The sequence below is a fragment of the Falco punctatus genome (genome assembly GCF_963210335.1).
Source record: "Falco punctatus genome assembly, chromosome: 4".
Taxonomy (NCBI): Eukaryota; Metazoa; Chordata; class Aves; order Falconiformes; family Falconidae; genus Falco; species Falco punctatus.
The window spans coordinates 82,813,533-82,828,921 of record NC_137583.1 but is presented as its reverse complement, the minus strand read 5'-3'; the positions used below and the strand labels follow the sequence as shown (position 1 = coordinate 82,828,921).

Below are 15,389 nucleotides of genomic sequence, written 5' to 3'. Positions count from 1 at the left end.
AATTGTGTTCCATCAAAATGCAAAACCTGTGTATCAAGCGGAACTGGAAGATTCCGTTCTTGTAAGCACAGGATTCCTGCAGCGTTTGAGAAGACAGTCTGCATCATTTGGTTGCAACAACTCCATACTGCAGAAGAGTATCTCCGAGGCCTATTCATGCTGCCGCAAACCAGACTATGACTCCACATACGCTTCTGATTTATTTTCTTTCTGTATATTGTAAACATTGTCCTGAACTCTAATGCAAAAGTACACAGAGGCTTTGTGCCTGCTAAGGGTGAAATTCTGATCCTTATGAAAGGAATGGTTATTAAATTCAATAGGGTCAAGATTTCACTTTTGAAATGCCCAGGTCAGACACAAGCTAAAAAAAGGGGAGATTCTGCAAGTGAATATGATATATAGCATGTAATCCAATAACAATAATGCTTAATTAACCCACAGTTAAAGGACACACTGCAACACGGAGTGGACTAAAAACCAACATTCATCTTACATAATTAGCAAGGAGGCGGGCGAACTTACTCGGTATCACTCAGAAGAACTCAGCAATTCTTATTCTGCAGCTGGCACGTTTACAATTGCACTGGCTTTAAGTGATAACCAGAAAAACAACCTGATCATAGCCAGGGATCACTGGACAGCTTGTTTTTCTCTACACTGTACCAGGAACAGAAAAATATAATAATGTTGACAAGTTTCAACTGACTACAGAACTGCTTTTGCAGATGATACCTACAAGCAGGTAAGAAGCTGCTTCCCACATAAGGGGCAACAGGGCTTGGGCTTTCATTGGGGGAAAAGGGGATATTCCTCCTTGTTCAGAGACAGAATAAAAGAAACCAAACAGCACAGGCTTTCAAGACCTTCTAGATGCTAATGAGTCCCATCATTCTTGTTTATATGTTTAGGTATCACCAGGTAATTCCCAGGAAAGTAACCCGAGGGCTACTTTATGATGGAAATATCGGAAAGATTTAAATGCAAGATGTTGGACATGCTGACAAGAGGCAGTCATACAATTTAATTTGTCAAAGCACGAGTGGCATTTGGTGCCTGTTATCACTGCTGACTACATTCACACCCAGGAAACACTCCCTCATTATGAGTAATAAGCAATAAACTGTCATTCATGCTGGTAGATAGCTGTGTTTCTGTCTGCCCATCCACAGATACTTCAGATGCCTTTATATGTCACTAGAAAAAGTTAATTAGGTACCCTGGAACCTCTCAGATCCTGTGCAGGTTACACCTGAAGCACAACAGAAGGAGAACGCGGGCATCTGTTGTCCCCTTACCACTGACAGAACCAGTAATAGCTTTTAGGGGTCGTCTTCCTTGACTATTAGGAAACACAAGATATGCTGTCATCAGCAACTTATCTACAATGAAGTGTATTTCTCTAAAAAGACTTGATGGCTTGTTTCTAGTTGATAGGTATGATCTGGGGAGAAGGAGGGGGTGAGGTCTACCAGCACTGAACCAAAGCAGAGGCAGGCAGCATGGCTCTGGACAAGCCAAAGCGATGAGCTGCTAAAGCTCAGTAACATCATGTGGGAGAAACAGGAACTGGAGGACTACCAGTGCTCTCGGAATCCTCCCTGGTGAATGCCAGTGGCGTGTCCTCACCTAACGGACACCGTCTCACTGCAAAGATGCCTTACACAGATGGAAACGAAGACTTCCTTGCTGTGCCCAGCACTCAGAAGTGCCCTACAGCCAGCGGCTGCAAAGGCAGGTGAGGAGCTGGTAGCAGGCAGCAGGAAGCCTGCCAAACAGGGCAGAGCTTCAGCCTCCGCAGGCCAGGACAGCTGGCAGCTGCAGCAGGCGCAGAGGCAGGTGCTCCGGCACGCCTGCCTGAGGTATTTCAGGCAGCAATATGGGCACAGCGAGTATCGCGCTTGTGGGACACGCTGAACTCGCAGATTCCACCAACAGGCTATACAGTAGCTCCAAACACTCTTCTAGACATCATGTGAATCCTGAACAGTATTGTGGCACCCATAGTGCTGAGGCTAACGTCTTCTCACCCTTCCTAACAAGCCTGCCTGAGAGCTTCTCCAGAGTCAGAACAAGAGCATGCAGGCTGAGCAAGCAGATGGGAACAGGGTTCTTGGACCATGTTAAATTTAAGATACAATTTAGTGATTAACGTTCTTCCTTTTTTTTTTAATGCTTTGGAATGTCAGGGTTGCACTTGCTGGCTAACACAGCAATGAATTCACAAAAATTCTGAAGGGAATCCAAACCAAAACTATTTCTGGTTTAACAATCATTTATGGGCTGAGTGCACAGCAGTTGCAGCACTCATTCACCATGTCCAAAGTGAATTTTCTTTTCCAAAGAAAAATGAATAAAGTGCTTGCTGCAGGTTGCAGTTTCAAATTTGTCCTCAGTCATTAATAATATTTACAATTTGTGGAATTTGACGGTAGCAGGACAAAGTGTATTGCTTTTTCATTTAAACATTGAGGCCATGGCATATTGACGCAGGGATAGAAATAAATCCACATGATTCACTTAATTCTGCCTTCTGAAGCCATGGAATTATTTTAACAGTCTGAACATGTTTGCCTTGAACATGTGCCTGGGCACAACAGGGCGAACAAAGACCAGTATTGGGTTTCTACTCCCGCTGATTCTTCTCCTTCAACTATTTATAGCAAGAATGTCAGAACAAACTGTTTAAAGGCACCCCCTCATCACATGCAGTGCAAGACCATTAGTCTCTATGACAACCCTATCAGAATAAACTTGTGAAGAAGTCAACTTCACAACAAAAATGAAATCCCTCAAACTATGGCACCTGTAAGAAATTGGCAGGGAAAGGAAAAGGGAAAGAAGAATAACGAAAGCTCCTTCTACCAGGGAGGGAATAACAAAAAACAAACAAAACCCAACCACAAATCCTGAAAAAAAACATCTTCCTACCAAGAGGGTTTGCAATTTCAAGGTTTCTTAAAACCAAGCTCTAATCTACTTTTTAAATCCGCCAGGAATTTGTAGAAACATCTTCCTAGAACTGGTTTTATACAAGGACTAAACTGCACTTGAACAGACTGTTGATGGTGCCTGGCTCCTGCTGGTGCTTCTTGACTACAGGATGAACGCAACAGAGGGAGAAGGGCTTGTTTTGGCTTTTCCTGCTGCCACACGCTCCTTTGAACTATCAAAGCGTCTTTCAGGGTTCAACTCCAACACAACCTTCTTGTATGCAATACTCTGAGAATGTCTGTTTCCTATCCCATCACAGCTGTGTGGATTCCCTATGCCAACCACTCACAGTATAGAAGAGTGAATATAAATTTTTACCTTTATAAAAGAGTACCACTATCTTCTGAAAGGCTTTCATGAAGTGGATGTTGTCATAACAGTACTCCTGCACCTTCTGGAGAAGAATCAGCTCTGACTGGCCTTGAGTGCTGAACACAGCAAGCAGGGGGGCATATTGCTGAAAGGAAGAGAGGGTAAAAACCAAAATACATGTCAATGTCAGTACTGCTGTTTGTACTTCTCACAAGGTAGCATGCTACTGATTCAGGAGTGATGCTTTATTGATGTTCACGATGTAAGACATCTAAGGATTAAGTGTATGAAAATACAAATCTCTAGTTTCACAGCGGTTTCAGAAGTCCCAGGAAATGGAATTAAATTAATCCCAGTTAACTGTGATCAAGTGTCATTATGTTTTCTCATTATCATCATCCGAGTATCATGACAATCTTTGCTTTGGTGAACAGCAACGTTTTCAAACCACGATATTAACTGCTAACGTTATTCTGACATGACAGTAGCAGTACATTTCATTGTCTTTTCCCAGAGTTTATTAATGTAATAAAAGATAAATAAAAAACTTCTTTGTTATGCATTTTCCCCCCTCTTATTTCAGATCTTAAAATTAAAAATTACATTAAAGGATCATATCCTGTTCACTCTTTCCTACAGTATTTATATCCGTATTTCTCCAATTTCCTTTCCTCTTACGCTGTAATGAGTCCAGCTAAGACTGTGATCTTAAATTTAGTGCAATATTAAGAGCATTTTTCAGAGCTGAAGGGAAGATGAATTACCCTTGATCTTCAGAGCCCCCAGCCAAATGTACGTGAAGGTTACTGTTTAAATTGTTCTTGCACTGATCAGTTCAGCCTTTCTTCATAATTTTCAGTGACACTCTCAGTTTAGTGTTTTTCAGCTGGATTTGCAGTGGCCTGATATCACAGAGTTCTGGTCTGTGCAACCAGGGCTGCCAATGGATGCTGGCCAGTAACAAATGACCCACCACCCACAGCACTGATGGGCATGCTCAAAAGTACATCCACTTCAGGAGTTGTCTACAAGAGGCTAAATCCTGAGGGTTTTACTCAATATGATCTGCGGAAAAAAACTATTCAAAAACATGAAAATCAACTGAAATTTGAAAGGTCCAGAATGTCTTCTGCAAAATAATTATCAGCTATTAATTTAAAGAAAGAGCAAGAAATCACACAGCAACTGTAACAAGAGCAGCTACGAAGGCAGACAGTATTACTACTTTTGGAAGAAACTCCTTTTAAAAGTACCTATGATAAATTACTAGACGTAGCTAACACCAGAGGTTGAGTTTTTCCACTTCTGGCAGGTACAGCCAAGTCCTTAGAAACGATGTTACTGTTTTGGTAGAAGCACTGCAAAACTTGCGCAGTCTGTGCAAGACCCTCCATTTTTCTGTTTTGGTCCTTGAACCATCCAGCTGGTTATCTAGGCAAGCTGCAGGCAGGCGGGGCAATACACATTGCAGTTTGTTTATTTTACAGCCTCAGCAGAACCCACCCCCATCCCCAGGTTTGTGAGGTGCAGCTGTTTATAAGCATTAAGTAATTTATAATAAAAATCCTATATTTTCAATTTAGACAACACCTTCATCTTGCCACATCTGACTAGCTCTCTTCACATGCCTCTATCACTCCTCAACCGGTACAGACTTGTAAGTTTCACAAGTGTCTAACTGACTAAGGAACCATAGAATTAGCTTCTGCTTTGCTGGCTGAGCTAAGTGGCAACATTTTCTATTTGCCTCGGGTTAGGTAGCAGCGGGTCAGCAGCTGCAGTGTCACGAAGCTCATATCCCAGCCTTGCCTGCAGTGCGAATTGGGTGTGGAGCATCCTCCAGATATGGGGAACGTCTCGTCTGAGGGTGACCCAGGGGCTAAGCCCCAGTGTCACGGCAAGGTTACTGGGACAATAAGGAGCTTATCCTGTAAGATTCAGGGTTTAGCAGCTTGCCCTGTCTCCTTCTGAGTGCATCTCTCCTGCCAGTTCTGTCATATGGACGGCAGGCATGACATTTACTGCACTGCCCGAGTACGCTGGTTCATGGCTGCCCACCACCTCCACTGGGAAGCCACCCATGCAGTAAGGCTTGTTAAGAACTGTAAACTGGGTCACCGTTCTGTGCCTTGATACATCTTTTCAGGGGTCCCTTGTACACAGCTTACTAAAAGAAATCTAATAAACTGAAGAGACTGGTACCCAGATGTCAAAGCTTTGGGAGCTGTGCTTTGTTGAAGTTATCTGTCAGGTACAGCCATACAGGAATAAATCCCACCACCAGGCATGTCCCATGTCAAGTACGTCTTCATACACATCCTGACTCACACCACCAGGGTGAAACGACTCCGTGATAGTTTCAGGGCATGTTGACACACAGGAGCGCACAGGAGCTGGGTTCTTTCATGCTAACATTGCTAACCTCAGTTTGGGAGCTGACTCACACATTGGGGCGGTCAGCTGAGAGCCCAAAGAGAGGAATCCAAGATCGTCTCCATCTATCCACAGAGGAAGGATGTGAAACAAATGCTGTTCATTTTTTAACATGGAAATGTAAAGATAACATTTAGCGAAGTCTAAATTTCTATTTCTCCTGCTTCTGTTAAAATCTTACCTGTAAGTGCAAATAGTAAATACCCCATACACACTTGTCCTTTGTTTTTAGGCAGCAGATGTAGCTGCAAAGATGTCCGTCTTACATAGGCAAAATGAGTGGGGTTACACACATAGCTGACGGCTTGGGTCAGTGAGATGCATAGGACTAAGCATCCAGTCAACAATATTTACACTAAGCCAGCTATGCCTCTCTTTTCCCAGTGTTCAAATACTCCAAAAAGCGTTTGTTAATTTGCCCTGCAGTACTAAGACAATAACTCTCAGTGGATACTCTATTGCAACTTGAAGAGATATGATCAATTATTACATCAAAAAGAAAAACAATGTCTTTCCTCCTTCTGAGAACTACCTCATCTTTTTACTGCTATTTGGGTCACTTCAGAAGACAGACTTCAAAGCATTCAATTTTACTATCAAAGACTACATAAGATCCCAAGAGACTACACTTCTAGGATGACTGATTGGGAAACCAAATTCAGGTTTGGTAGGACAACAGTAGTAAGAGCTAATCCAATGTGGGAACTCCAAATATGTAGAGGCATCCAACATGGAGAAGAAAGGAATTCAGATCAAGCTTAAAATCCATTCTATCATACAGAATAAAGTAAAGATTGCTTCTGTCTTAGGGCAAATCTTTGCAGCCCTGGCTATGAGGGAGTATTCTCTTGCTCGCGGTTTACCAGCTTAAAAGGACTAACTGCTGAAAAGCTTCTGCCTCTGTTCTCCATTAAAGTGTCTTGCACCACACGATTCCTTCAGACTTGGATGAGTAATACCAACCATAACAACTCCACATTGTTTTTCGGTTTTGGGGTCTTCTTGCACTCCAGGGTCATAAGGTTTTTGTACCAACCATGATACTGCAATCTGTCATCACTTAGCAAACTGCAGCCTGCCTTCCTAAGCATTCTGTTCTCTCATCCACAAGGATGGTACCTGGATGAGAGTAACCACACTATAGAGTGCACATGCTCTCAAGCCAGCTCCTGGCTCGTTAGTTGACAAGTCATTGAGTATCCAGCTCCCACAGTCAACATCAGCAACAACCATTTCACAGATTCTGAGCTCAGTACCCTGTCTAGATCTAACTACCTCTGTGCAAAGCCAGCGCAGGTGCAGCCTCACCATGCTCCCAAGACGTCTTTGCTTCTTGCAAAGACATTGCAAAGGCAGTTCTGCAGGCAGGTCCAACCAAACGCTGAGGCATTTGCTTAGCCCCGTCCCCAGTGCAAGGAGCCTTTCAGGACCTGTTGCACTGAGAAAGCACAATGCAGAGGCGCTCAGGCTGCGACCACCACAGTTTGCGCTGGCTCTTTGCACTGTATGCCTCAGGGCATTCGATAGTCTGAACTACCTCAACTTTGCATTCACTTAACCAAGGGAGAAGGGACTACACACAATGCTTGATGTGCTCAGTATCAGTCCTCAGAATTCTTCAGTCTCCTGGATTTGAACAGGTAAAAACTTGACAGCTGTAGAATGTATTCTGTTAATTCACAACAGCCCTTCCACTCTGTACACATGCACTCACCTTTAGATGTTTGAGGGCCTGCTCTGCAACCAGCTCTTCTTTCTTGTTCCATTCCACAGCATTCATGACACAGGTCCACAGGAGACCAATCACTGCCGGCTCTGGCAGCTCATTTCTTTTCATTTCCTCTTTTACATAAAGCACTACCTGGAGCAGGAAATAAGTAATGTTTCCAATCAGCCAAAACCGATGCTGACTTCAATACTTGCAGTCATTTACAAATAACACCACAATATAGAAGTAATAAGAAACAAAATAAAAACAACAATAATAATTTAAAAAAAAACATTTAGCATGCTTTTATTTAGCAACGTTACTATAACTTGACTACAAGTTTTGTTCCTCCTCTCCAACCTAACAGTTAATGTCGTTAAATGAAATACATTCCACCGAGCATAACTGAACAAAACCCCCCACCCTGTAGGCAGCTGCACTTATAAATCCAGAGGATGTTTTGTTGCTTTAGCCTTAAGCAGAGTGAACTGATGAATAAATTAAAATAATTAACAGAAAAACAGAAGAAATCTATGTGGCATTCATACCTGTTTCTCTCAACCTAGTATTAATTTAGGTCTTTGACTATGATTATTTGAACAGAAAGTTGTAAAAAAACCCCACTCTTTACCTCTTTAATTGGGCATTCCTGAGAGAGACGTTCTTGCAGCTCTTTTTGAAGTTCTTTACGAGTCCCCAGTGACTGCTGAACTCTAAGGAAATCTGAGAGCTCTTTTAGACCTGCTTCAGTAAAATACTTGGCAAAATGGTCCACATTCTGCCGGTTGGCTGGAAATAGTTCCTAAAAAGACAGGAAGGCTCTCTGTTAAATAAATAACCAATTGTGACTCTCGACAGAATAGAAGGAACATTTTTTAAGAATGAACAATGGGAGTCACCTGGTACTGCACTTGAAAAAACTCAATGCTTACATTAACACTGGAAAAATCAACAGTTCACTCGTGTTTCATTACAGCGGAGGGGAAAAACGATGCCTGGTTATGCAAAAACCCTAAAACTCAGTCCGTGTGAACTGCATGTACTTATGAATAGCTGTGACGTAAAGATGTGGCTCAAAACAGCCCCCACAGAAACTACACTTTTTCCAGATTCCAAGAGTCTTGTAGGGAAAGTACAAAGGAATAGATGGTAAAGCCATTATATGCGAAGCACCTTTACTGTGCCCTCTCAGTGCCTCCACACACTTCCCTCTTAAAAAAACCACCGCACTTAGCAATATGTAAGTGGCCCAGGCACCCTGGCCTGATGTGATCGTTGCGCAGCAGAGTAGCAATCACTAATGCATCATTTAAAAAAAATCACAAAACCCACTATGTATTGCATTACCTCCTGTAGGCATTTCTAATTCAAAGACACTGTCAATCTATGATTTATTAAAGTCCAGCTACTTAGAAAATTTGAAAATATTCTTAAACTTTGCTACAGCAAATGTGCCATCTTGACAAGGATTAAATGTCATTTGCTCACCACCCAGCTAACCATCATCTGTCCTGGTTTCAGCTGGGATAGAGTTAATTATCTTCTTAGAAGCTAGTGTGGTGCTGTGGTTTAGCTTTGATGTGAGAACAACGTTGATAACACGCTGATGGTTTTAGTTGCTGCTAAGTAACATTTATACTAAGTCAAAGACTTTTCAGTTCCTCAGGCCTTGTTAGTGAAAAGGCTGGAGGGGCACAAGGAATTGGGAGGGGACACAGCCAGGACAGCTGACCCGCACTAGCCAAAGCAGTATTCCATACCATGGGACGGCACGCCTGGTATATATACCTGGGGGTTGGCTGGGGCGGGCAGGTCGTTGCTCGGGGGCTGGCTGGGCATCAGCTGGCAGGTGGTGAGCAGCCGCATTGTGCACTGCGTGTTTCTTTCTTCCTTTCCCTCTCGATTTTATTCTTTCCCTCCCTCTTTTTTTTTTTTTTTTTACAACTTTTGCCATCGTTATTATTGTTCTTTCATTTTTATTCTATTTCAATTACTAAATTGCTCTTATCTCAACCCTCGAGTTTTACATTCCTTTCCAACTCTCCTCCCCATCCCTCTGGGTGAGGGGGTGTGTGAGAGAGTGGCTGCGTGGTACTTAATTACCAGCCTACCAGCCGGGGCTAAACCAGGACACCATCTAACAACAACTTGTGGGACAGCATTTTTTTGTTGTTGTTGCAAAGAAGCTAGAGACCCTCAATCTGGTTACTTACTAAAAATGAGATTAAGACGACAGTTTCATGAAGCCATCTATGCCAGGCCACATCATCTGTTACTTTGTAGTTGTTTAATATAGCAGCATAATGAGAGCCAACAGCTGAAAGTTTAAGTCAGTCAAGTTTCAAATAGAAATAAGACGCAGTTTGCTTTTTTCCTCTCTCTAATAAACAGTGTAATTAGCCCATTTCCCAGCTTTACGGCAAATTTTTTATGACTTGGAGTCTTAAAATCAAATACTAATTGAAGAGATGAAGGGGTGTGGGAGGCTGCTTCATTTCTGAAAGATTTTTCCTTAATCATAAATTATTGAGGCAGAAACAGGAAATACTACTGACATTCTCCAGGCAGTGCTACACAAGATGTAGCACATTTGACTGGATTATCACAGCAGAAATCTTTTTGAGGATTAAAAACCCCCTAATGATCTTCAGACAGACACTGGGAGAGAAAGGCACATGACATTGCTGCATATTCATGTATACTCTAAATACCTCAGGCCATTGCTACAAAGCCAGAACACAGGTTTGGAGTCCAAAGGCTGAAAAGCCTTCCTGCATTGCTCCTGCTAGGTCTGCTGTCATCACTGCAGGGCCAGTTACGCTACCCAGATGGCTACTGCTGTAGAAAATTAGCTTACTGTCCTTTTGCTATACTATTTAAACACTGTCACTTTGGAACCTTATATTCTACTCGTAACACTTTACACTTTATTATTTAAAAAAGTAAAACATAATTCAAAAAAAATAAAAGTCCGCACAAAGCTGCTGGTGGTTTGTTTTGTTAGCAGTGGTTAAGAAAAAAACCACACATTTAATTAATTCCCAAGCCCCATATACACAGTCTTTCAGAAGGCATTTAACCACAGGATAAATAGAGACAGAATGTAAAAACATGTGATATTTAATATCCCTGAACCTATATGAATGCTACAGCCATATGAATATTGCTGTGATTCAAAATATTTGGAAAAAAATAAAAAAAGGTAAGAGTCTGAGGGGGAGTTTACATGCTTACAGCAAACTACCATCTGATTTTATTTCCTTCTCTTTCCTAAGGAGACATAAGGGTTATTGAAAATATCTTGTACTTACTAGCAATCTCTTATCAAGGTTGGCTTTTCTTAAAGCAGAGGTAACAGAATTGGCATCTTTCTCTGCCATCCATGCCTTAAAAAGCTTTACAGCAAAAGAGGCTGCAATTCCTGTTTGAGAGAAAACACACACTTCAGCAATTTTCAACATGAATTAGAGATGGGCATAAGAATTACAAGGTTACAACATTGTTACAAGAATATGGAATGTCCATACATTCATGACAATGGGACCAAACATATAGAGCTGAAATGTTTTTTGTTTTCTTTCATGCAGTATTAATTTTCTGAAGTATGCTAGATTGTTTGAAAATCTTTTCTTTTTGTATCACTCATCATCCATTCACTTGTTCAAAGATTTTCTCTGCAATTTTTTTTCCTACCTCCTCAATTTACAGACCAATTCCAATGCAAAAGGAAAAGTTACACAATAGATCAGTACGGAAATGAAGGCACAAAATAGTAAAGGATAGTTAGGAATAAGAAGTGAAAAAAACATATCTTCAAAGAGCTTTTAAGCAAGTCCTGGAACAGGGTTAAATGACTGCAACTTAAAGGAAACTGATTGTACCCTGTCCTCCTAGGAGGCATTTAGTAGCTGGTAGGACCAGGCACAAATACTATTTTAAGTGGAAAAACTCCTTCCTTAAAATACAACTTAGTGTTTTGTGCATCAAATCAAATGAACTCTACCTCGGCTAGCTGTAGGTTTCCCAGGGAAGCTAACAAACCATTAGCCCCACACCTCCTATTTCCTAGAGAGCACCACCACGGCTCTGCTCTGGCCTCTTGGCTGCGAGTAGCAAGTGCAGGGAGCTGAAGGAAGCTGAACGGTCTGAGATGGAGACCCAGCTCATCCTTGAGAAAGGTCCTTGACAGGCCAGTTATGCTTCTCTGTACTACACTCATATCAACATTTACAGTGCTATGGAGAGTGGTGATAATGATAATGGTACACTATGCTACAGCCGGTTGTTACAGTTTTCTGTTTCACCTCCCAACAGTCCTGAAGCTCCGAGAGCTACATGGGACATACTGGTAGGAAGTAGCTTCATCATTCTTAGTAATTGCACTTTATAGATAGATATCCATTCTTTTTACTTCCAGGATTGACTAAATGAGTCATCAAACAAGAACAGAAGAAATTATTCCCAGAGCAGTGTAAACTTCATTAACATTCATTACAGATCTTGACTGTTACGACAGTTTTGACAACCTTATTTCTAGAGCTTAGTACTACTTTAAGGATCTTGCATTACAACTGTGTGGAACCATGGATGCTCAAAACCACGCCAAGAGAAGCCTACAAATACAACTTCGGGCTTGTTTTACATGTGTACAGCAGGTTCAAAGTGAAATCAGCGTGATGCAGCAATTTTAAGTACCGTAGGCTGACCAGTCAAGACTCACAAAGCCTGGTCCACCAACAGGGGACCTAGGCGTAACTTCCACCTCTGATTTCTGAACCTGCGAACACAGTTCAGCATATCCAACATGGGGCTTATGTGTTCAATACCAAAATTGAATGGAACAGTCTCTGTCACAATGCACTGTCCCAGTGCCCATGTCCTAAACCCTTTTTCAAGTTTTAGCTCAAAACAAAACAAGTTTTATGTCAGTACCAGTATTAGAGGAAGATTGTTCTAGGGCTTCACTACTCACAGACGTTTTCAAACTTGTAGTTTACAGACCAAATTTATCACTGGCCAGTTCCTATATGTGCTGCTACTGTCTTTTCCTTTAAATAGCTCTTTTCTTTTTCTGCTTCCCCCTGCCCCTGCCCCCCCCCCCCCCCCCCCCCAATTTGCAGGAAGTAACTTCAGCCATTCATTTTATTGATGAATGCCATTAGCTGCTCTTTGCATTTGCACTGGTCTTCCAGCATGGGTGACAAGAAGGGTACACTAACCCTGATGATGTTCCACCACTGTCTAGACCCTTCTTTGTCCCTGCTAGAGACATCCCCCCCCAACATTTTTTTTACACCTATACATCACAGTAAAAGTAATGACAACACTGAAAATAAGTAATACTAAAACGAATTTGGTATCTGCCCTCAAGCTTGACAGATCTCCTGTCTGCAATCTACCCTTATCTCACTTTCAGCCAATTCCTTGATAGTATTACAATTCCCATGCTGATCAACAACTCCCTCAGCTCACCTAATCGTTTCCTCATGTATTTTAACTTTCCCTGCGGGCAGCATGGGTTTTTGTAAGTCAAAGAATGTATCAAGCTTATTTTTATAACCTGTTTTAAGCCTTGCTCTTTTTCCTGTTTCTCAATTATCTTTGCATCTTTAATTATTCTTCCATAAAAGATCTATTTCAGGACACTGATTGAAAAATCTTTTCCTCCAATGCTGACCCAGGTATGTTTTTAGTATATATAAATCAAGAACCAAAAGTATATGTAAGCTCCTGAGAAAAGTTTAGGGCTCCCAGAAACATAAGTCCATAATGCAAATGGAATTTGTTCTAGGATTCCTACATAACAATTGTATTCCTAAAATGTTAAATTTAAAATATAACAAATTGCTTGAGTTTTAAAAAAATACGAGTTTTCATATGCCTCTTGTCTTTCCCCATAACTAGGAACAGACTACGCTTTAAAAAAAATTGCAGGCAATCACCGTAACACATGGATTAGTGCTTGTTTGAATTTTCTCCTACTTTAATTTTGATTCTGAAAGCTGCGAGTGATGACAGAGCAAAGCTGCAGCTGTGCCTTTTCTTTCTGCAGCATTTCGAAAACAAATGTAATGATTATCATGCTGCAAATGAGAACATGAAGTTAGAATACGTTTTTTTTAAATGAAGATTAGAATAAATTTTAGCTAATATATAGTTCTTTAACAAAACCAAAAAGATTTTGTGTAAACTGTTCAGCACTGACAGTGCATTTGTAATTATTTCAGGTAGACAGTAACTGGCAGAGAGAGACATCGTTGAACAAGCATGTGGGAAATCAGAACTCCAAGGCTGATGGCTATAAATAAGTAACCAAATAAAAACCCTCAAAAAAAAAAAAACTCATCCCAAAAAGACATTATAACCTAAGACTGAAAGAACAGTTACTCATTACATGGTGAATACAAGTCCGTGGGAAAGTGTATCAATCTGATCACTACTGGTATGAGGGCAAAAATAAAGGTTTGAGGGGCTTTTTTATTCTGCAGTATCCAGTTGGCCTGTATGTGCTCGCTGTCCCGCTTCACACTCAAATTCACACAATATTGGCAACACTTGAAAAAATCCTAGTAGACATATCTCAGGAATAGATGTTATACTCCACACTTTTATAGTATCACAATAATACATATATTGTACAATTTTGCACACACATGTATAACTTCCAAAAAACATAACTCCTTTGGGGTTTGTTTTTGCTTTTTGTTGCCTTTTTCCTATACTTGACCACCCTCTTACTAGATTTCATAAAGTATGTTAGCCATTGCTGTCTGTATATGCTTCTGCATTAAAATACTGATTTCTGTTGTACAGTTACAAGCTTCCAATGTATAAAATGTTGCAATAAAATACATCCCCTATTAAAGCTGATATAAGAAAAAAGACCATATAGAAAATTACCTTCTTTGACTATACTGTCAGTGAAGAGGCTTGTTAAAATTGTAGCAGGAAGAGTCCCGTTGGCTAACAGGATGCCAGAAAGCATTGCCAGCTTTGTCTGTTCTGTCTCAGTAAAGGCTTTAAGAAACAGCAGAAGCTGTGGGTCAGACAACGGGAAGAAAAAAAAAAAAAAAAAAAAAGGAGTTGAGCCGTAGGCAATGAAAACAAGTAAAGACTAATGTTAGCACAGTTAAGTTCTTCTTTCTCAAGAAGTCCCACTATAATTAATAGCAAACATGTCAAAATCTGTCCTGAAACATGGCAATACTATTTCACTGATTCTTGTAATTTCACTTTTTGTAAGAATGTAAGCATGTGGAATACAGCCTTACTCAGGGAGACAATCCAAATATACATATATATGGGTAAAACCAGAAATGCTTGGTAAAGGCTCGAGACCCACAAATTACAGGATGGCAGACTTACTGATTTCAACAGGCTGACAGGAGCCTGCCCATTCACGTATTCAGACTTTGGACTAAGCCCCGCACAGCTGTAGTGTATTTTCTAGCTTACAAAAACTATTACTTATACAAACAAAAGAAGGATGAGAAAGTTTCCCGTTTTCCTTTTGGGGAAGAGAACACAACACAATCACAACAGATTTTCTATTGGCTAAAATAAGAGATACATGTAAAGTTCAGACATTCTTGATAAAGCTGACAAAAGACAGACAGGAACAAAACCTGCTTTAAAACCTCACCATTCCCACTACTAATTACAAGAGGAAAGAGATAGGTTGAAGAAGGATTGCAAATCTTAACACCTTAAATGCTAGAAGATCTGAACCATGTATTTAACTTAAAAGTCCAAAAATGGCAATTAAGTTTATTTTAAATATCTTAATATCATATGTCAAAATTAATTACTTGAAAGCGCATTGATGAAGTACATTAGACCTCTTTTCCTTTACACCAGGAAAAAAGTTGTGCAAAACGAGATTTTGTCACTAGCATTACTGTTAACACGTTAGCAATCACAATATGGGTGATGGGAAAAAGGA

At 40.7% G+C, this 15,389-nt stretch overlaps 1 protein-coding gene across 1 annotated transcript in view; it reads right to left on the bottom strand.

The window, feature by feature from the left end:
- BZW2 (basic leucine zipper and W2 domains 2) overlaps positions 1-15,389 on the bottom strand; it is a 56,597-nt gene that overhangs the window by 5,317 nt on the left and 35,891 nt on the right. Inside the window, exons 7-11 of the mRNA XM_080383703.1 lie at positions 14,348-14,483; positions 10,759-10,868; positions 8,079-8,249; positions 7,454-7,600; positions 3,313-3,451 (exon numbers count right to left, since the gene is read on the bottom strand). Of these exons, the coding sequence (XP_080239829.1) occupies positions 3,313-3,451; positions 7,454-7,600; positions 8,079-8,249; positions 10,759-10,868; positions 14,348-14,483 (703 nt within the window). The remainder of the gene's footprint in view (positions 1-3,312; positions 3,452-7,453; positions 7,601-8,078; positions 8,250-10,758; positions 10,869-14,347; positions 14,484-15,389) is intronic.